Consider the following 24,106-nt stretch of genomic DNA (forward strand, 5'->3'; position numbering starts at 1 on the left):
GCTGCGAGGCTGCACAGCTGATGCAAATGATTGCACGCCAATATGCATTGGCTCGTTTAGTTTCACTCGAAGTAGATTGGCCTCTCTAGCGAGATTCCTATTCGTCGTTCACCACGACGTACGTCGTAGTGACCGTACGATAGGGAACTGGAAATACTACACAAAGATTGTCTGGTAAGCACAATATCTTCACTTGAGGTTTTTGCACTTGACCACTTGTCTACTTACATAAAATATGTCCAAAGTTTGGCCAAAAGTGTTGAATTGGGTGTGAAGACAGCAAGGGGTTTAAGATTTTTGTTTACTCAATGGGACACACTTAATCAGTGGTGCTTCATTTCCAAACATTTTACAACAATCTCTGCAGTCTTTGCCTCAATAAAATGTGCAACACTTTCACAGACAGGGCTTATATTAACCTAGGATTAGGCCTTATGGCATTTAATTTGCTTTCACTATTAGAATCAACAACTATTATGTTTTTCATACTTTACCTCCCAGAGGACTACTAAGAACTACAGGTTCATAATTATTGAGAGCAATGTACAATGTATAATTAATGATAATTAAAACTAATGACTCAAGTGTTACATCCTTGAGAAGGAATTACTAATTTTGAAACAGTATTCAGAAGTGAAAAGCATGATAACTCTAATGACCGAAGTCATTGTAAGCTTTTTAGGTTTTTGCAAGGTTTTGAATCCGATAAATCTGTGATCACCACATTAGTCAAGTCAAGTCAAGTCATCTTCATTTATATAGCGCTTTTAACAATGTAGATTGTCTCAAAGCAGCTTTACAGAGATAAGCGTATAATTTAAGGTAACAGAGATTGTTTCGGCTTTACAGCAGAGTTAAGTTATTTCCATCTAAAGTTAGTTTTAATTGATTTGGTTCCGTCGCAATGATCATTTGTTATTAAATTAGGGGCCGCTAAGACGACACCATTCTCTCTACACAGACTTTAAACGCGAACCTGTGAGAAACACTGATGGTGGTCACATGCGCATTTAGAATGGGTTCTATAGTTATGTGCGTTTGAATATACGCAGGTTTGGAATTCCCTACAAGCCAAGCCTAAACAAAATACTTGTCTTTCCTTATAAATTTTGATAAGGAATTTTATTTTATTTGTTGCTTTGGGGTAGGACCGCGAGACGAATTTTCCCGACAACGCCTTATCTGTAGAGTGGTAGTGGGATCCTCCATAGGGAGAGACTAGTTGGCACTTCAGCACTGCGTTGTCATCGGTCCAGGTGAAGGTCCTTCGTCAGATCTGGATACGGCCTGGATCTGGCAGGCTGCAGGAAAAACCTTGGGATAAACACAGACACTAAAATTAGCGTAGATGCCATTCTTCTCATGATGTAACGAGTACATCAGGATTTTTGGGAAGTGTTCCCGGTTCCGGCTGACCTAATCTATGCAGCCTAATATTGAATTATAGAAGTCTATAATGTATTATGTGAAAGCTAGGTCAAAGAGATGTGTCTTTAATCTGGCTTTGAACTGACAGAGTGTATCTGCTTCCCGGACAATGGTAGGAAGACTGTTCCAGAGTTTTGGTGCTAAATAGGAAAAGGATCTACCGCCAGCAGTGGATTTTGATATTCTAGGTATAATCAACTGGCCGGAATTTTGAGATCGTAATAGACGTGACGGACTATAATGCGTTAAGAGCTCGCTCAAGTACTGCGGAGCTAAACCATTCAGTGCTTTGTAAGTAATCAGCAATATTTTAAAATTTATGCGATGTTTAATAGGGAGCCAGTGCAGTGTTGACAGAACCGGGCTAATATGGTCATACTTCCTGGTTCTGGTAAGAACTCGAGCTGCTGCGTTTTGAACCAGCTGTAGTTTGTTTATTAAGCGTGCAGGGCAACCACCCAGTAGAGCATTACAATAATCTAGCCTTGAGGTCATGAACGCATGAACTAATTGTTCCGCATTTGTCAATGAGAGCATATGACGTAATTTAGATATATTTTTAAGATGGAAAAATGCAGTTTTACAGATACTAGACACGTGACTTTCAAATGAAAGATTGGTATCAAAGAGCACACCCAGGTTCATAACCGACGACGAAGACTTAACAGAGCAGCCATCAAGTGTTAGACAGTATTCTAGGTTATTACGTGAGGAAGTTTTTTGTCCAATAATTAGAAACTCTGTTTTTTCAGAATTTAGAAGTAGGAAATTACAAGTCATCCAATTTTTTATATCCGCTATGCATTCCGTTAATTTTGTGAATTGATAAGTTTCGTTAGGTTTTGAAGAAATATAGAGCTGAGTATCATCGGCATAACAGTGAAAGCTAATGCCATGTTTCCTAATATCTCCTAAGGGTAGCATGTACAGAGTGAACAGCAGCGGTCCTAGTACTGAGCCTTGTGGTACGCCATACTGAACTTGTGATCGATTAGACATCTCATCATTTACTGCTACAAACTGATAACGGTCAGATATGATTTAAACCATGCTAGTGCATTTCCCGTAATGCCAACATAATGTTCTAATCTATTTAAAAGACATTTGCAGCACTAAGATCGAGTAACACTAATAGAGAGATACAACCACGATCGGATGATAAGAGCAAATCATTTGTGACTCTAACGAGAGCTGTTTCGGTACTATGGTACGGTCTAAATCCGGACTGGAAATCCTCGCAGATATCATTTCTTTCAAGAAAGGAACACAGTTGTGAGGATACTGCCTTTTCTAATATCTTTGACAGAAAAGGTAGATTCGAGATCGGCCTGTAATTGACTAATTCTGAAGGATCAAGTTGCGTTTTTTTAACAAGTGGTTTAATCAAAGCCAGCTTAAAGTTTTTTGGTACGTATCCTAGAGACAAAGACGAATTAATGATATTAAGAAGAGGATCTATGACCTCTGGAAGTATTTGTTTCAGTAGCTTAGTCGGTATAGGGTCTAACATACATGTTGTAGATTTAGATGATTTAATGAGTTTAGTAAATTCTTCCTCTCCTATAGCAACAAATAAATCAAATTTTTCCTCAGGGAGACTACAATGGACTGCCTGATGCGATACTGTAGTAGACGGTTGCATAGTTATAATTTTGTCCCTGATATTATCAATCTTATAAGTGAAGAAGTTCATAAAGTCATTACTGCTGTGTTGCTTGGAAACTTCGGTGCTTGAAGCTTTATTTTTCGTTAGTTTAGCCACCGTTTCAAATAAATACCTAGGATTATGTTTATTTTCTTCTAATAGGGTTGAAAAATAAGCAGATCTAGCAGCTTTTAAAGCCTCTCTGTAAGCAATCGAGCTCTCTTTCCATGAAATGCGAAATACCTCTAGTTTTGTTTTCTTCCAGTTGCGCTCCATTTTTCTGGCTGCTCTCTTAAGGGCCCGAGTGTGCTCGTTGTACCACGGCGTTGGACTATTTTCTTTAATCTTCTTTAAGCGCAACGGAGCAACTGTGTCTAAAGTGCTGGAAAAGAGAGAGTTAAACGTTTCTGTTGTAATATCTAGTTCTTCTAAGCTATCTGAGATGCTGAGATGATGAAACTGATTAGGAAGATTATTAATAAAGCAATCTTTAGTAGCAGAAGTGATAGGTCTCACATATTTGAAACACGGAGTCGGCTTTGCAGCCTTGGCTAAATGCAAATTACACGAGACTAGATAATGATCTGAGATGTCATCGCTCTGCTGCAGAATTTCAACGGCATCCACATCTATTCCGTGTGATAATATTAGATCTAGAGTTTGATTACGACAATGAGTGGGTCCTGACACGTGTTGTCTAACTCCAATAGAGTTTACAATGTCTTTAAATGCCAATCCCAAAGCATCTTTTTCATTATCGATGTGTAAAATCACCAACAATTAGTACTTTATCTGCAGTCAATATTAATTCTGATAGAAAGTCTGCAAATTCTTTGATAAAGTCTGTATGGTGCCCTGGTGGCCTGTGTACAGTAGCCAGCACAAATCTCAAACGTGATTTATCGTTTACACTATATATTTTTACATTAAGCACCAATGCTTCAAAAGAATTATATTTAAAACTTGATTTCTTAGTGGTTTTGAAACTATTACTATAGATTACAGCAACACCAACCCCTTTGCGTTTCAGACGAGGCTCATGTTTATAACAGTAATCTTGCGGGGTTGATTCATTTAAAGTAATGTAATCGTTTGGTTTTAGCCAGGTTTCTGTCAAACACAGCACATCTAGGTTATTATCTGAAATCATATCGTTAACAACGAGTGCTTTTGAAGTAAGCGATCGAATATTCAGCAACCCAAGCTTTAGCATTTGCTCATCTGTAATATAGCTGTTTTTTATTTGTTGAACATCAATTAAATTTTTAACCTTAGTTGGGTTTAAACGTTTTTTGGATTTCCAAATTCGGGGAACAGACACAGTCTCTATATGATGATAGCTAGGTGAAAGAGGCTCTATGTGATGGGATTTATCTGACCTTGGTGACGCGAGGCCGCTAGCAGACAGTCGGTTAAGCCAGTCTGTCTGCTTCCTGACCTGAGCCCCAGATTGTCATGTTTGAGCTCTAAGACTATGAGCCATATTACTAGAGAGAAGAGCAGCACCATCCCAGGAGGGATGAATACCATCTCTTTTCAACAGGTCAGGTTTGCCCCAAAAACTTTTCCAATTGTCTATGAATTCTATATTATTAAGCGGATATGTCACTGTACATCAACATGACCATAAGAAGTGTGTCCTAGGCAGATATCCAAAAAAATGTCATCTGATCAGGTAACATATCTGCCGCTTTTGTTCTGACCAAATAAAATAAAACATAAATGTTTTAAAGTAAATCACATTACTAATGTTTAGATCTAACGATTGCTCAGATCGATCACACATTGCAAATTAGCGTACCTATTGAGACTCTGAAATGTCTGACCTGATCAGCAGAAAATCCATGGATCTCAGAGTTGTCACCAACGCTCAAAAGCCATTAAGTTATTTACTCTAATTTTAGCACAGGCTTTTTGACTGCAGGCTCTCCGCAGTTTGAAGGTACTTTTTTTGACAATAGATGGTTCCCCAGATGTCATCGATGATTGACGTTTAGATCTTTCTGAATTAAAAACAGCCATCTTAGACCCTTTACAGTTTCGAATGATGTCTTCCTCTCTTCCTCTCTTCCTCTCGTTCGTCGTCCAGAAATCTTGATGACAAGTTTTACTCTGGACGACGAACGCGTTGGCATGTTCACTTGATTTTTTTCCTGATAGCAGTGGAAAGAACTTAAAATACTCTGTTGGTTTTGGTCATACAGATAAGAGAGGAAGACATCATTCGAAACTGTAAAGGGTCTACTTTTATTGGCGTAAACACACGATAACAACAAAACATTGTGCTTTTGTAAAATAAATAAAAACAAACAGGATGCGCTTTCTGCCGTCTTGGTCTCCCTCAACTTTCTGGAGTTCGTCACAAAAATGAACCGAAACCCAGTGTATATTTGCCAACAGGCCCGGAGTGGGTAATCGGGAGAATCGGGAGTATTCCCGGTGGGCCGCTTCACTTTTGGGCCGGTCGCGGATTTTTTTTTTTTTTTTTTTTTTTTTTTACATTTCAATGTCACATTAGTTACATTAGGATACACACGTTCCGCATTCTGCCACCACAGCGCGCAACTCAGCATGGGTTGTACCATGTGAGGGAGTTCTCCCCTCCCCTCCTATAGAAATGGTTGGGTCCATAGCCCGTCTTTTCAAAACGTTTTCTCAGGGAGGCTACCGCGGCTCCGCCGACGCCTACTGATAGCTGGGCCGGCCGTAACGGTACGCGTCAGGGAGGATGGATGGGAGGAAGAGGCCAGGAGGTAGGCTATGGAAGCTTTGTTTCCGCCACAGAATAAAACATTTTAAAAGATAATTGTGACTTTTTATCTCGAGTTTACATCTCGCAATTCTGACTTTTTTTTCTCAGAATTGCGAGATATAAAGTCAGAATTGGCTGAAATAAAGTCACAATTGCGTGTTAAAAAGTCAGAATTGTGAGATATAAAGTCAGAATTGCCTGAAATAAAGTTGCAATTGCGTGTTATAAAGAATTGTGAGATATAGAGTCAGAATTGCGTGATATAAAGTCGCAATTGCTTCTTATAAAGTCAGAATTGCAAGATATAAAATCAGAACTGCCTGAAATAAAGTCGCAATTGCTTATAAAGTCAGAACTGCAAGATATAGAGTCAGAATTGTGTGATATAAAGTCATAAAACGTGTTATAAAGTCACAATTGCGAAATATAAAGTCAGAATTGTGTGATATAAAGTCGCAATTGCTTATAAAGTCAGAACTGCTAGATATCGAATCAGAATTGTGTGATATAAAATCATAAAACGTGTTATAAAGTCAGAATTGCAAATTATAAAGTCAGAATTGTGTGATATAAAGTCGCAATTGCTTATAAAGTCAGAACTGCCAGATATAGAGTCAGAATTGTGTGATATAAAATCATAAAACGTGTTATAAAGTCAGAATTGCAAATTATAAAGTCAGAATTGTGTGAAATAAAGTCGCAATTGCTTATAAAGTCAGAACTGCAAGATATAAAGTCAGAATTGTGTGATATAAAGTAGCAATTGCGTGTTATAAAGTCAGAATTGCGAAATATAAAGTCAGAATTGCGAAATATAAAGTCAGAATTGCGAAATATAACATCAGAATTGTGTGAAAAAGTTGCAATTGCTTCTTATGCTTCTTATAAAGTCTAAGTGAATTATTATTTAACCTTTACATTATTTGTTAACCCATGGTATTAATACTAACTACACAATAGTACGAGCTGAACTGTTGCTTAATTTATACAATTTTAAAAAAGTGCTAATTTGGAATTCCACCATGGAAAAAGTGGGCCGGTCTTGGGCCTGAAACTCCCGGGCTGAAAAGTGGCCCCACTCCGGCCCTGTTTGCCAAACAGACATGAGAACTATGTCGATAGAAAGCTTGAAATGTCTACTTTTAAATGAAACAATTCAAATAGTCTCTGATAGTGTAATCCATATAAAACCAATGAGACATATCGTCTTTCCAAGCAACTGCATCCTCAGCACATGCCATACAGTAGCCGGGTCTTGTTCTCTCTGTTCACGGACGTGACGTAACCACGCAAAGATGAATGACGTCAAACTGACATTTCCTGCAAAATTGGACATGACGGCTCAAGTAATAAATCATTTTTATAAGCTTACTGTTGCAAAGCGGGGTAAGGTAGGGAGACAGTTTTGAACACTGTTGTCTTATGTATTTTCTCAATAACTGATTTTCGTTTGTGTTTTGTTTTTGTTTTTTTACCAAAAAAAGTACATACTCCAAGCTGCTAATCAGTTGAACCTTATTAGTGTTAGCATATACTTTTATATAAAAACGTTGATGTGATGTGTACATTAATATATATGCAACTTTAAAATATTTATTTCCACCAGTAGGCCTATGTGATGTAATCCTATTGGAAACCTCCCAGTATTCGTTTAATGATGTTTGCAGGACAGTCACATTTCATATGTCCACATATTTTCAGGGTGAGATGAATTTCTTCAGATGAATATATTCAGATGTTGGGAGCAGTGAACACTGCCTAGTGACCCTGTTAATCAGAATGCAAAGAAAATTATTGACGAATGATACAAATGTGGCTATTTACGGCTCAGCTAATGATCCACATGGCCTGTGAGATGATGCATGATTAGACACAGCTGAAAGAATGTTTTATTATCAACACCCGGAAGCCTATATTTATTGCATTGTTTGTGTTTGGAAAAACTTACAAGCATGATATAGATGGATGACCACTGTCCACTTAAAAAGAATTATGTCTTCTCTGAGTCATCTTGCCCCATTGCTGGAGACATAATGTTTTCCGTTCCTCGTGGTCCTGACTAACCCCCATCTTTCAGGATGGGATGCGATGGGATGCGATGGGAAGGGAGTGTGGTAGTGGGAATGCCACATTACTGGGATTAGGCTGGGAATGCGAGGAGAGCGGAAAAGAGCCCGTTCTCTCTGCTCCGCTGCACCTGTGCAGTGCTCCAACGCTGAGTCTGGAAGAACAGTAACAGGACAGGAGGAGAATTAGGGACATTTAAAGTAGGCACACGTGAAACAATGTCACACTTTAGAGGAATGTCTAAAAGATAGTTACCTAAAACAATACATCACGAAGAGAACTCTGTAATATTGCAATAGTTATACAACATTGAGATAAAATGGTGAGCAAATGCCGCTCCTGCTTTCTCAGATATTTCTTCCGGGGAAAAAAAGACCCTAGTGTCTCTGTTTCAGAAGAAATCAAATGTCTGTGCTCAGATTTGCCAAGATATATCAAAGTCTTCAATCAAAAGCCAGATTTCAATTAGAACTAATTGACTATAACTTATAATATTACTTAACTGTAATTTGTTAATATAAGAAAGGTTATTGGAGTGCGTTTTACAAGAAAATACTATTTCAGTCTTTCTACTTCAAAATTTTATGTGAAATTCAATGTGTTACTTGCCGTTTTTAATTATTTGTCAAATTTACTAGCAATTTAAGTTACATTTGTTTAAAGGTAAATCTTAAATTATTATTTTTTTCAGTGTATGAGCTTTAGACACATTTTTTTATATGTATCTTTGTACACTTAAGTCTCATATTTGTGTGTTTGTATTTGTCGTTAGAAATGTTAGGACTTGATATTTAAAGTGCAATGTCTCCCTAGCTATGAATGAGCAACGTCTGAGCAATAAAAATAAAATGAAATGAAAATGATGAGACGTGATTTTAATAATTTCTATAACAAGTACAATTAGTATTGAGTTTCCTTGCAGGTAACTTTAGACATTCTACTAACTTTAAGTAACTTTGCAACTACAAGTCAGCTAACTCACATTTGAGTATTAGTAAACTGTCAGCTTAATATTTGATAAAACTTTATTTTGATGGTCCCCCAAAAGATTTTCTACTGACTATAACTTTGCAAGTATGTTAACAACTTCTTCGAACCCTAACCTAACAGTCAACTAATGAGAGTTAGTCAACATGTAGTTGCAAACAAAGCTACTTATAGTTATTAGAATGTCTAAAGTGGACTATCGAAATACTGTAACCTGTCCTAATATGGCCTACAGCACCTTGCAGCATAATTGTCACAGATGTAGGCTATTGTGCATTTGAGGCATCAAGAAGAATTATGGCTGTTTACTTGGTTCCACATACAGTATAAAAACTTGAGGCAGTTTTTGCAGACTATTTCATAAACCCTTTTGGTTAGTCCAGCAGTATAGCTCCTCTTTTGGGCAGACAGGGCATTCTGCAGACATCCAGTATTGTCTGCTTTACTAACAGCGGACGTTCGCTCTGAAAGACATGAATAGAGAGTCTGCTGCAGTGTAAACAAATGAGGGCTGCTTCATCCCTCCACTCTCAAATCTGGCCCAATACTGTGGACATCCAGGAGGAGCAGGTCAGGGATCAGTGTGGCAGCTTTAAGGATGGGGAAAGCATAATCATCACTACTGCTCATAGTTAGGCCTAGAGATTTCAAGAAACCCATAAAAAGTAACAATGGCATGGAAATCATCCAGCATTGCTTGTGCAAGGGAAATTTCCGTCAGGCTGAATAAATCCAATCCGATTTTAGATTCTGAAAGTTCTATTTGTAGTCCGATTCACTTATTAATTTGCATGTGCATTAAATGTTTTCCATGCACAGTGTCCAGTCGCTGCGTTCGGAAATAGAAAAAGCCACTGCAAGAATGTCACTGGAGTTTCCTCAAGCATAATTTCCCTTTTTGCCTTGATGACATATGTTTAAAAAAAAGCTTGTTTTAGCAAATATGCAGTAAATATTTCATCTCATAGTTTGTAAGACATTTTTAAACATACTCATCACGGCACTGCACATGTGTGCAAGGTATTTTTGATTCTGATTGAAAAAGTATTCTGATTCAAGGGTTTACATTGCTGAAAGTTTCCTGTTAAACAGATTAAGAGCTATACTACCCACTACACTATCGCATCGAAATGTATTTAATTTATTTTGTTTACATGAAGGCTTTTCAGCCTGATGGAGCCATTAATCCAATTATAAACTGTTATTTGTTGCATGTAAATATAATTAATGATACCTCAAATCATGCAACTTATTGAAGAGAATTGTACTTAACTTGAATTGTACTTAAATTGTACATAACCTTTCTATGAAATCAAACGTATGATTTTCACATGGTAGGCAATGCAATGGGTGAAAAAATCTGACTGATGTTAATACATATTGTCACCTCTCATTCAAAATGTAAAATACAGTTTGGCATGTCACAAGACACACAAGAAACGCTGACATCAAACCTGTGTCGTGCTTGAGGCAGCAATTTTTGAATGTTTAATGAAAGCTTTGCTTGAGTTTGATGGCAGATGGTGATGATTATCTGTGCATAAACAGTAACATTAGTCTTTTCCGCACACAGAGCTAAATGGCTTCTGAAAAATTGAAAATTAACACTAAAATCGAAAGGATTCCTTTTGTGATGAGTTATATAGTCTTGTTTTTGCTGTAGCCAAGCAAAAGAAACACATTTTCAAAGATGACAGAATACTGTATGGGTAAAGGATTTCCTTCGCAACTAGAATATGGCACCAAAAATCACAAACAAAAGACACTTATGGTGTGTTCATACCAAACGCGAAGTGTATATTCGCATCGCGTTACTCGCTCTAGTCTAGATTACTCGCGGGATGTTTTTCTTGTTTTTCGCGTCACTCGCGAATAAAAACATCCCGCGAAAAGGAGTGTGTCATCATCATCATCAACAACACAATTTCTTTCTGCCATAATTTTTCCTTATGTCTGAAATAAATGATAGTGCTGCTCTGTACTTGTTGTGGAAGTCCCAAATACGGAGGAAAGCCAAACGCCGACGTGTCTGGGTTCACAGCACCATCCAGAGGCGCACTCAACTCGGTGAATTTCACCGTCTTCACGCGAATTTTCCGCTCGAGTTGAAAATTTTCAACTTGCGCGGAAGACGCGATTGAGGCGATTATCGAGCTTTCGCGGCAAACGCGTCGCCCAATTCGCGTCATTCGCGCCGCCCAAATTGCTTTGAATTTGTATGTAATCTACTCGCGCAAATAATTAAATTCGCGTTTGGTGTGAACACAAATTAAAATCCAATTGGTGTGAAATTCAATAAAATCCACTAATTGATAAAGTTAATGGACTCATAAACATTTGTACATCTCAAACGCCTGCTACAGACTGTGTGAATCCTATAAGTTCATTACAAATCACACTGTACGACATGGATCTAATAAACTTGGGTATGACATGTACACTGTATGATGATGACACCTATAGAATTGTAGGTTACGATGCAAGTTAGAATAGAAGAATAATGTATGCGCTAGTGGTAAACAGTTGGAGCAAGATGAATCACACTTTGGCAATTGTGGTTTTTATGTGCGCTGAAAAAAAGAGAAGGAAGTGAAAGAGGAGAAAATAGAAATCCATATGGAAAATAGGCCAACATGGCATGCCAATCTTTAATGGAGCTTGAAGTAAGCTTAAACTGTCTTTAAACCTCTCCCAGTGTACGATGTAGGACCAGCGTTTATGAGCCACGACCACAGAAATCACCATGATTGGTCATCTTTTGTCTGGGACAGCCCAAAATCGTACAATGTGTACCGTGAATTTACTAATTTAGGCTATACGTGTAGTGCTTATGTTTTAGATGCTGTCAGTATGTTTGTGATAAGAACCACACTTTATACATACAAATAACTACGATTATTAATGAGGTCCTGTTATATATATTTTTTTTTTACATTTTCAGCTTTCTTTGAAAAGTGTGTAATGTCGCTGTTTGAGCATAAAAAAAAAAAAAAGATCTGTAAAGTTACAATGCTCAAAGTCACTCCAAAGGGAGTTAATTTTTTATTTAATCAGGTTAAAACTCTTTGAGATTAAAATCTCTTTTACACGAGTAACCTGGCCAAGAAAGCAGCTACAATGACATAGACATACAAATACACATCAAAACAAAAACATAATCAAGGTTAACAACAGCAGTTTACCAAAGGATAAAACACATAATCTGTTAAAAGTAACTTAAACTCGTTTAGTGATGGAAGCATAGTCAGCTTTAAGATGTTTAGTGAATTATTCCAAGCAGAATAAGCATTATATTTAAAGCCTTTTAAGCCTTTAGAGTTATTCTCTATATCATTGCGCAGTGTTTCTGAACTCCGTGAAACACATTGATTGTAGTCTTTCAGGAATGTACACATCACAATATTCCTGATTTAAAAAAAGGGCAAGGCCTGGTTGTCACATGCTGTCACTTGTTGTCAACATGTCCTGTCCTCTAAGTGATAGACCAATCACAACAGACTGTGGCCAGCTGACCAATCAGAGCAGACTGTGCTTTTTGGAAGGCAGGTTTTAAAGAAACTGAAACTAAAGCAGAACGTTCAGACAGAGGGTGAAAAGAGGTGCTGAAACAATGTAAATCGTAAAAATAAAATAAAAATAAAAACGTTTTTTAACATTAAATGATGTAAATGTATTCTAGTAGACCCCATAAACAAAATTTTAAACATTAAGCATAGCGTCAGTTCTGACCGGTCACGTAAGTCAAGCTCGCATCAGTGACTCTCAGCTGATCCACGTCTACCTATAGGAATACGACGCCTTTCACTGTATTCATATATAAGCTCCTTCAGTATTATCAGCAGCTATCGCGTTTCTCAGGAGTGAATTACCCTCCTCCCTCCCCAGCTCCTCCTCTCTTCAGTCAGGATTTGGCATTCTAAGTGTCCTTTCAATCACAATAAATTCTCAAATTATGCTGTACTTTAAAATCTTGAATTAATGATATCTGCATACATTCATGTTGGTTCTGTTCTGTTTACCCTGAGGGGGGTTATTGCTCTTATTCATGCTAGACTGCATGGATGCGCAGGGAGTTCTTGCCCAGAACAGAACCATATCGCCAATCCAAACTGTAATTGTCAATCGTATTTGACGATAGTGGTCCTGACAGAAATGCAAATGAGCATAATAGGACCTGTTAAACTGTTTCATGCAACCTCTGAGCTCTCCAAATGTCCTGCCTCTCACCCCATCCAGCAGTGAGCAACAGTACACTGGCACAATGCCTGCGGTTGAGTGACTTTGAGGTCATCAGTGGTGTGGCAGATTTTTCTCTGTTGTGGTAAATGGGAGGAGCCCTTATTATCCATGTATGTCTGTTTGAGAGAGGCCAGTGTGGTGATATCTCCGAGCTGGAAGTACACTAATTTTCTTTGTGTCCTGGTTCTCTGCTCCCTGGTCCCAGCAGGTTACAATAGTGCTCAGTGTTCCCAGCGGAAGACAATCGCCGTCTGTCTGCACTGGACTCGCAGAGTCACTGTCCACTCTGAATGTGCACACACACCATTACTCCGACACATACCAACTTATCCAGACAAGAACACACACTGCGAGAAATCATGCTTTAATATGTGATGCTGCAAAGACTTTCACAACACAAAAAATGTCAAACATTAGAAAACATTTAAATATTTACATTTAATGTATGTTTGTGCTAGAGTTCTCAACGGGCCTGAAAATTACAACCCGACCCGAACCGGCCCGTGGCTTTTAAAGCCCGGACCCGATGTAACCCAACACTTCAACATGAATTATCTGCCCGAACCCGGCCCGTGGCCCGACGATTATTTTTTTTTTCTCTCTCATACACGTATTATCATGACCAGCAGACGGGAATTCAAGTCAACCTTTAATGTTCATGCCTTTTAACAATACAAACAATACGAACAACTTTCCAGACCTCTGATTTTCCCACTCCTGTAGTATCGATGGTGAATTCACCTGCGGCAAGTTTACTTTTCACCAACTCCATCTACTTCTCCAGGCTAAAGGCGTGCACGCAGCGGCGTCAGGTCTGCCCCGCCCCTCTCCATGATGCACGTTGCACGCAACAGCCAGACTTTCTTTATGGTGAACAGCAGCGATGATTGATAAATGTTTTTTTTTGTTTGTTTTGTTTTTCACTGAGCGGAAAAGATTAAGCCCGAGGTCCGACCCGACCCGAGTCATTTGCTTATATTTTCAACCCGAACCCGCGGGTCCCGTCGGGTTTGTCGGGCCGACCCGACCCGTTGAGAACTCTAGTTTGTGCTGCTAGACTGCTAGGCGGTTGCCAGGATGTTCTGGGGCCGGATTCACAAAAATCTTCGTAAGAAGAAAGTTTGTAATAATGTTCCTTTAAATTCATAAAGTCACCATGAACTCAAAATTGACAATTCTTATTTTTAATTATATATTGCAGTATTTATTATAATTTGATTTATCTGTGCACATTTTTCTTTTATTCACGTGCCCTCGTAATGTTTAATCAAAATATCTTCCCCTCCCTCTTGCAGCGACTCTTCTCTTCTCTGAGGACGTGTTTACTGGCGGGAGGGTGGGGCAACCTGTCACTCACATGAGATCCACCAATAGCAAACCTCAACCATCCAATCAATTCCCCATGGACAACATCAAGTCCCGCCCTACATTTTTTTTTTTTTTTTTCAGAAGCCTTTTCATTTGGGTATTTGGGACTACTGCAACTTCTGAAACATGCCTACTTTAAGAAGAAAATATGGTGGTTCTTGCTGAAGACTTCCTGATCAATATCAATGAAAACCGCCTCAAATACTGTACTTTTGTGCTGCCTGCAGATTACTGTAATAATCATAATAAGTGTGCACTTTTTGTCGCAACTGGCTCGATGCGAGTCGTTGCGTCTGTTGCTTTCACTTGCAGTCCATCTTTCTTGCACTCTAGAGTGAATGCTTCCTGTTTGACTCTTTTTTTTTAAAGTCGTTACTGAATTTCGAATGTACTGTAGCAAAAAGTCACCTCACCGATCACACATAATCACGACTAATACTTGTTTACATAATCAATCATTTTTGTCTCTTCAGAGTATTTGTGCACACCCCTAGTAACAGTAATATTAATTATAGCCAGTGTTATGTTGTATGCTTAAAACTTGAAAACAACCCAATATCTTACCTTTAGGGAGTTGGAAGTTATTCTAACTTTAAGAGTTTATTTACTATGATTCTTTTCAGGAATTCAAATTCTTAAGATTTATCTTTAGAACGAAAAAATATAAGAACATTCTTAAGAAATGTTGTTTGGAAATTCAAAATATTATTAACTTTATTTTTAAGAAGAATTTTATTCTTAAGAATGTTTCGTGAATCCAGGCCCTTTAGGATTGTTTTTTTACTGGCACAATTTAAAAGAGGCCACCCCATTCTGGTCTTCAGATATGAGATTTTTTCATCCATTTTATCGCCTGCCAGACTAAAATCACACGTCTAATTGTTTACCACAAAATGTATAAAAGGAAGACAAACATGGAACAGTTACAAGAGCTACTGAAGCCCACAGCGTATAATAGAGTGTGCTTGATTATAAATGGTGATAAATAAACCAATAACTATAGACATCAATAATCATGAATACATTAGAGCCGGAGAAATTGGTTTGTATGTGATAAGGCCTAGGAAGAAGAAAGTGTTATTGTAATGTAAATCACATTCAGACTGGGTTACTGGCAGCCTATAATAGCATCATATCGACGCCATTAGATTATCTCATCATTCATATTCTGTCATGGGAAGAGCCCGGGCACGTCCTCTCTTAGTGGGGATAAAACAGTTTAGCTCTTTGTGTTTAAAGACTGAGCTTTTGCATGTGGGAAGCATTACTCATATAAATGGCAAATCAAATCTGATGTCACTGATACACTCAAGTATACGGAGTCATTTTTGTTCACTCCTTAGATCTATTTATATCATGAATTCAATCAGTTTTGCATTCAATCTTATAGCAGAATATGTAGGCATATTTGTCGGAATAGGGACTAGGCCTACTAAAGATGCCCCACAGGACTTGTTACTGAATTTTAATAAATATGAATATTTTTGTCAACACAAATGGATTCCTTTTGGAACAGGGTTTAAATCAAACAAAAACAAACATGGCATAAAGCCTCAAAGGGACACAGTATCAAATCAGGTGGGAAGAGGCTCATGAGGAGAAAGAGATATGCCTGACAACTCATTTTACATGAATCTCCCAGAGATCCCCTGTTGACACAATAAATTGTCAGTATTGTAGACAATAGAGAAAGAGCTGAGGTGGAATGATTGTGTTGCACGCTCAGATGGGGTTTTGTGATCTTTTGATCTATTCTGACACACAGGAGCAGTAAAATTTACTTTTGGTTACCTAGCACTGATTCAAAGGAATAAGTCACCCAATATTATTCAAATGAAAATTCTATCATCATTTTCTAATCCTCATGTAGTTGCAAACCTGTATGACTTACTTTATTCTGTGCAACACAAAAGCCGAAATTTTGAAAAATGTCCTAGTCGCTCTTTTCCATACAGTTGTAATGAATGGGGACACTGAAAATGGCACCATAATGGTTTATGTACTATATTCCAGGTCACATGATAGCAGTTGTTCCAAAAAGGTATTGCCCAGACCTCCGCTGAGAAAAAAAATATAGAGATCGGACCTCTTGGAAATTTAATTGAATACCCTTGGTATATATGCTCCTCTGTGGTGTTTTTAATAGATAACTAACAAAATGTTAACATTGGATAAGGTAATTGTAAAGTTAAGTGACATGTTCACAAGCTGTTTTATTGATGTCTTTCCGTGATTGAAACACTGACTTTGTTATTACATGAGCAATGATACATTTTAGTAAGTTCTACTGTATCTTTCTACATACCTTGTGATGTTCATTCTTGATTATTTCGTGCTATAACTTGTAGTAAAATTGGAAGAAATGACTCTTTTGAAGAAATGAAAAGGGGTTTTTAAGTCCTGTCCTGGAGTACCCCACTGCACATTTTGTTTGAGTTTGTATCGATAATCAGAGTTTTCAGTCTGTTCCTGAGGAAACCACGATGTGACAGAAGATCAGACCACCCAAATGGATGAACAGGTATGTGGCTCAGGAGAGCCACAACCTGTTAGAGTTTTCAAGGGAATTCCTCCGGCTTGCCATTCCCAGCTCCCTTGAAAATGACACCCTGAGGACTCTGTTCCAGATCGGGGCAACTTTCCACCACATCATTGACCTCCTATACACCACAGGGCTGGACTGGAGGGAAACCTTGATTCGGTGTCTGGAGAGCATTGGGTCCCGGTCTGGAACCAAGCCCATCTTAGAGTCCATTCCAGAGCCTCATCCCGTCATGGTCGCCATTACAGAGTCTCGTCCCATCATGGCCGCTGTTCCAGAGTCTCGTCCCATCATAGCCGCTGTTCCCAAGTCTTGTCCCAAGATGGCCGCCGCCACGCAAGAGCCCTCTGCCAAGATGGCCGCCGCCACGCCAGAGCCCTCTGTCAAAATGGTCGGTGCTTCTGAGCCCTCAGCTAAGACGGCCGCCGCCGCGCCTGAGTCTCCTGTCCCTGTCCTCATCCACAGTCCAGAAGAAGTGGATTTCATAGACTTCGACACCGAAATACCCTGTCTTCCTCCTCATGTTTTATCCGTCTGCCCGGAACTATCTGTCAGTCCCAAATTCCCACCCAGCCTCCCTCTCTCACCTCCACCTCCCATCATCATAATTTCCTCATCACCGCCTCCGCTGCTTCCTGTCAGCCCCTCAGCTCACCCTCATTCCACCATCAGTGATGTGGGGTCGCCGCAGGTCTACCAGTCTCTAGCTCCATCACGGTCGGTGGATCCCCAGTCTCCGCCTTCGGCCTCCGTGACCAGGACTCCACCTCAGCCCGTCAGTCCGTTAGCTCCACCTTGGCTTCCACCTCCCTCATCTCCACCATGGCCCATCAGTCCACCAGCTCCGCCAGGCTCCCTCGTCCCTCTGGCTTCGCCTTGGTCGTTCGTCTACCTGCCCTTGCCTCAGGACTACACTCCTCCGGCTTCACTTCGTCCCTTCATCCCTCTGGCTTTGTTGGACTCCTCACTCCCTCCAGCTCCACCATGGTCCTCTGTCGCTTCGGCTCCATCGTGGCCCTCTGGATCCCCGCCTACGCCTCGGTCGCCAGAGCCGTTGGTATCGTCATGCCCCTCCGTATCCCCAGCATTGCCTTGGCTTGTCAGCCGCCCCTGAGCCGCCGGTTGCGCCCTGGTCCCCTGAACTGCTGCCACCGTCCTGGAGTCTTCCCGTTCTGCCGAAGCCATGGCCTCGTCAGCCTCCAGAACGCCCACCCTCCCACCCCTTTCGATGTTTTACGGTGCGAGGACGCGCCTTCCGGGAGGGCGGGGGATTTTTGTCACGTGTCAGTGTATGTTTGGACTTTCAGTTTGTGTTTTGATTGGTTCCTGTTTTCCTTTGTTCTTTTCCCGCCACTCCTTCGTTTCTATGGTTACTATCATTGAGTTCATTTGTCCCAGCTGTGTATGATTAATTATCTCGTTTCTGTTGGCTATTTAATATGCACCCTTTCTTTCAGTCTTTGTCCGATCATTATGTGTGTTTCCCCTGCCTGTCAGCTTGTTCCAGAGTACTATTATTAAAGTTTGAGTTTGTATCGATAATCGGAGTCTTCAGTCTGTTCCTGAGGTGTGACAATATGAATGTGAACATTTCTGGTAATTGCCATTAACATGATTATGAAAGATAAAAATAAAAAGCATATTTTTTGTAATTCATCCTCTCCTCCTCATAATTCCCACATTCATAACACTAAAATTATTTCACCATCCTTGCTCCATTGCTCTCTCTCTCTCTCTCTATCTCTCTCTCTCTCTCTCTGATTTGAATATTGTTTTATCCAGTGAGTCAAGGCTTTCTGTTAATTACTTCTCTATTCATTTAACCATGTGGGTCTGTTCGAGAGGAATTGTCTGACTCCTGCATTAAATGGCCCACATTCCGATCCTCTGATGCTGAAACTAACATGAGTTCCCCCCTTTATCTCTGCAGCGCGTCAAATTAGCACACAGTGGATTCGTGTTACAAAAGACTCAGCCAGCAAAAAAACTTGGAGACAACCTGACCGGGCGCTTTGTGGCTGTGGTAGGTGGCACAGTCTCACGGCTAGGGCTGTTCTCATGGATGTTCAGTGTTCACTGAGCCACGGGGCTGCCATGGGAACTAATGACCGATTTATTTTGTGGAACATGATCAAATTTAGTAATGTGTTCGATAAGACATTTTGCACTGGAAATGAGCCTTGGAGCTCAGTTATGGAAATTATTATTGATGTTTCATGGTTGTTTCAGTAATGCATTCAATCATTCATGACTGAATTAAATTTAATGCACCCGGGCTTCACAAAACTATAATTGCACAGATTCTTCACATTTATGGAGGACACATCAGCGCATTGATTTCCTAAATATTTTCAATAAAACGTTAATCATTAAGTTAAGCCAAGCAATATTATATTCAAATAAGCTGCTGCTGCTGTAGCTACTGCTAGTATTACTGTAACAATTTTCAGCTCTCTTGAGAGTTGTTATGCTTATTCTGAGAGATCTCATTTGTATGCATACGTATTTGTATGTAAAATGTGTGTGTACATTTTTCATAGATAGCGTACAATATCAGCATATTGACGACTGGACTGGGTTCAGTATACTCTAACACAATATCATAGAGGGTATAATGGGTAAACATTTCATAAATCATTTGAGGAGAACACTCAAGAAGTATGATATACAGAATAAGTTGTGTGTGTGTGTGGTCCTGGCAAACCCTACGTTGGGAGGACCAAGTGTCCCTTAAAAAATACTAATACAGTAATTTTTTACTTTGCAGGAACTTTTTCTTTTGGTCCCATAAGGAAAATCAGACTATCTTATAATAAGACTAAATTATGTTGTTGTTTTTTTTAAAGTGTCCATATGTTGCTGTGTAGAAATGCATTCATTAATGTAATTCCTCTGTTCTCAAACAAGGCTTCCGTCATTTGGAGAGCGAGCGAAGAGCCGCGGGATGGAGGGGCAGTTCTCTCTGAAGAAGGGGTGAGGGGTAAATACATCCATATATCGATATTGTGAGTATTAGTGTCTATCCAAATGCAAAAAAGGAAAAAAGTATGTGTTCTACAACCATACTTTACTAATGAATACTAATGAGATCATTTGGCTAATTACCCTTCATATATTTGTTCAAAAGCATGCAAATGGGTTATTGAATTAGTGCAACCACTGTGAAGGCTCATCTTTTCCTCGGTTTCATCAGTTTACAGGCTGTTTTTATATTCGGCTCAAATCCAGATACTGGTCACATGCACTTACAGAGAAGGGGGTTTATGAGGGGGATCTGAAGGAGGGCTAACAAGTGAAAAAGTGATAGAGCTGGAAAGAGGGAGCCGGAGCGAGATGAAAGGCGAGAGTTTGAGAGCGACAGTGCACTTGTTCCCTGGTTCGACCAAACAGAGACAAGCTTGCTCTCCTTGCCTGGTTTCAGGGTGCATGTGTGAAGGAATGCATTCATTAATGTAATTCCTCTGCTCTCAAACAAGGCTTCCGTCATTTGGAGAGTGAGCGAAGAGCCGCAGGGTGGAGGGGCAGTTCTCACTGAAGATGGGGTGAGGGGTAAATACACCCCCATCTCTGTAGTCAGGAGGGCAAGGCGCCCTAACACAGGCCTCTGCGTCCAAGGCGATCTGCATGTGAAAGCCCCGGGCATCACAAAAGGATGAAAAGGTGCTGGGCAGGACCTGGACAATCCCTTCCTGTTCTGGTGGGTCGTTTGTTTCCATGCTGTCAGATACTGGGCCGCCAGCCCTCTCTCCCCTCATCTCTTCAGCCCTCTGGTGCGTTGTCCCTCGTTTTGTTTTCCGGCTATTCCTTATACGTGCTCCTCGGCTGTTGTTTTTTCGTTCACGTGAATAGGAGCGATGGACCAATGTAACGTCAAACGGTGACTGGAACAATTGCTTTCATGGTTGCGTCTAAAAGCCAAACAGCACCATGCATGAGAACTGCTTTGCATAACAAAAGAAGTGACAAAACCATTAGGCCAATTAGAGTATTTATATAAACATAGTAATGAAGGGATTTAAGCACTCATAAATTATGCTTGCTGTGTGGGAAAATAACTTCACTTCTCTCTGAAATGTTTGATAGCTTTGCTATTTCTATGCTAGTTTGGTACTAGGGAACAGCCTTTGTTTTTTCAAAACCTAATGCATTGCATTAAAGCAAAGAATGAATGCTAAGAATGAAAACGTAGCACATCAAACTTCTAAATCTCTGGAAGCGTTTTGCTTGTGCTGTTTTTATGCTGCTCTAATAAGGACAAAAAGAATGTTAATTATGTAAATTAAAAAGCGGCCTAATCCAGAGGGAGGAGATGTTCCCATAGCATTAGCTTTAATTGAGTATTGGCACATATTGACAAAGAATTAGCCTCCATCCGCATTGTGTAATGATTTTTCTTTTTCTGCAGAGGAAGTCCTCCTATTGAGATAAATGCCTTGTTTTCTTCTTTGCCATTGTGGTATGTTCTGATGTGCACCGACGTTTAGTCAATCACACTTCTCCTTTACTATTCTAGCCAGCCAAAAAAAGACAAACGAGTCTTTTAATATTAGACCGACTTAGTATAGCTACTCAGAATTACTGACTCCCAGAGTGCATTGGCACATAAATACATTGTATCATTATATCAACCCAATTAAAAGTTTCACAAGGTGTTTATGACATGTGTTAGCAATACAATTTTAAAAGATCCTTATTCGACCTGAATAATAGACTAGTTAATGATTTAGTTAGAAGTTATGTCACCTCTTAAAAGTAACCCATTTATTACTTCCCTTCCTTTGAAACCAAATAACTGTGATTTCTTGTTGTATCGCTGTATCAGTAGGAAGAGAATTACAAAAATATAAATGAAGAACCAAGTGCCCAACCAAAGGGAACACTGATCACCATAATGTCGAGTAATGTTAACAAAACATTTTAGGAAAATCAACATCAATTATGAAGTCAGCAAATGTGATGTTCTCTCAAATCTTTCCGTTGTATTGACAATCAACATTCAAGATGACTTTGGGAAATCAGTGAATGCAACTGGGGAAAAATATTAAGTCTATTTAGAATTGCCCCGCCTCAAAAATTTGACAAAATGGCAATCAAACCAATAAATTAATCTTAACTTGGGTTTTCGGAGTAAACAAGGCATGGTATGTAAATTGTACAGATGGCTAGATTTATACAGTTAAGTTAAGACATTAAATAAAGGTAACAAAAAAAGTGTTAGTTAGACCAACTGTTGGAATTTACAATGTAGATTTTAAAGATAGCTGAAAATGTTGCTTTGGTGAATAAATGTAACCTTTTTATTGTTCACTCACCTTCATGTCGCTCCAATTGTATGCTGTCCGAGCTGCAATAGGTGCAATTAAAGTATAATAAAACTATACTTTTAGTATTGTACCTATTGTACAGCTTTGGTACATTTTGAATGTAGCCACTTTTATGAAAGAGCAGCTCATAAAATGTGTCCAACATTTCATGTTGTGTTTCACTGAAGAAAGAAAATCTGTTCTCGGAATGACATGATGGGAAGTATGATGATTTAAATAAATAAAAACTGTTTAATTATTCCTCATGATTGTGTTGTGAATGCTTAAACATATCAGAAATAGTGCTGGATATTGATGCAGAACAAGGGTTTTGAGGAATGGATGGATATTCATGTTGACTTGCAACTTGCACGCATTGGAAAAAAATAGGCCTAATAGTTTATTTGAAGGCACGCATCCCGATACGTATGTTTCAGAATCGAGTCTGCGTTTAAAATGGGCTAATTGTTTTTCAAATGTATACAGTCTCTCTCTCTCTCTCTCTCTCTCTCTCTCTCTCTCTCTCTCTCTCTCTCTCTCTCTCTCTCTCTCTCTCTCTCTCTCTCTCTCCTACAGTCTGATTTCTGCTGCTGGGACTCAGTGATCATGTGACGGACTCGCGAGCGCAAGAAGAGCTGGTCGGTAACGGAGGACCGAATGCCAATCTCATTGAGAAAGCGCCTTTATTGCGCGTGAGAGACAGGAGGGACAGACGTTTCTAGTGCTGCACACATACACAGACAGACCAGACACAGGAAGCTTTGGGCAACTCGGGGAAAGGGTGCATTTCCACCGCCTCAAGAGGAAGTTAAGGACAAATCTCTCGCTAAAATAAATCTTAAGAGGGACACTGGACACGCGGGAGTCGCCTTTGCGAGTAACTTGTGGGATTTATTGGGAATTGTTTTTGAAAGGAGACCTGGCTTCACTCTCCACTCGTATATATTTCATTCTGTTCATTTAATTTCATTTCAGCAGCTGCCCTAAAACAACTGTCATCCCCAGAATTGCAGTATTGCAGCAGCGGATTGTGCGTAAAGACAGAGACAGCATCCTTTGCCGCGGAAGACTCGGGCACTTGCCTCCTTCACTTGCGTTTTTGTACTCTATTTATTATTTATATTCCAGGCTTTATTTATTTTGGGACTTTTTCCTGTCTATTTTTGGGGCGTCGGTTGTGATTTCTGTGGAATATGGTGGGGGAAATGGAAACGAAAGAAAAGCCGAAGCCGACCCCTGATTATCTGATGCAGCTCATGAACGATAAGAAACTGATGAGCAGTCTGCCCAACTTCTGCGGGATCTTCAACCACCTCGAACGGCTTCTCGACGAAGGTAATGTTGATGAAGTGACATGTGTCCGTCAAATCCCACAGAATGGCATTGCTAGGAACTGCGCGCGGGTTGTCCACGCATGGCAAAACGCTTAATAGCAACAATTTATGGCGCCAGTTGTGTGTTTTTTTTTTTGTTTTTTTTTTGGTGTCAGACCTTCACCCTTATTTTGCCGATCAATCACACGACGTTTACAGCCTTATAGTCCAGCTTTAAAAGCTGTTTAAGTTTGCGCTCGGATATGGTAGTCGCTACTTCTCCGTTGCAAGGTACCTGTGGCTTGCGAAATGATTTTACAGTGATTCTGGTGGATTTCTCGTTAGAAAAATATAATTTTGTTTCATATGTGAATGACCGTAATGCAAAAGGTTCATTTCACCGTAAGAATTGTCTTGGAGACTTTCTCTGAGGTAAAAAATGAAAACTCGTACAAATAAAAT

The 24,106-nt window shown here is 39.6% G+C and overlaps 1 protein-coding gene across 7 annotated transcripts in view; it reads left to right on the forward strand.

Annotated features, from left to right (window-relative positions):
- Positions 1 to 22,924: 22,924 nt before the first annotated feature.
- qkib (QKI, KH domain containing, RNA binding b) overlaps positions 22,925 to 24,106 on the forward strand; it is a 111,602-nt gene continuing 110,420 nt past the window's right edge. For 6 of the 7 annotated variants that reach the window (XM_081350326.1, XM_081350327.1, XM_081350323.1 and 3 more), the window contains exon 1: positions 22,931 to 23,666. In XM_081350326.1, the coding sequence (XP_081206452.1) occupies positions 23,525 to 23,666 (142 nt within the window). In that variant the 5' untranslated portion in view covers positions 22,931 to 23,524. Of the gene's footprint in view, positions 23,667 to 24,106 lie in introns of all 7 variants that reach the window. The other variant, XM_081350324.1, reaches the window with a different exon arrangement.

Source organism: Scardinius erythrophthalmus, assembly GCF_964197995.2.
Source record: "Scardinius erythrophthalmus genome assembly, chromosome: 21".
NCBI classification, from domain to species: Eukaryota; Metazoa; Chordata; class Actinopteri; order Cypriniformes; family Leuciscidae; genus Scardinius; species Scardinius erythrophthalmus.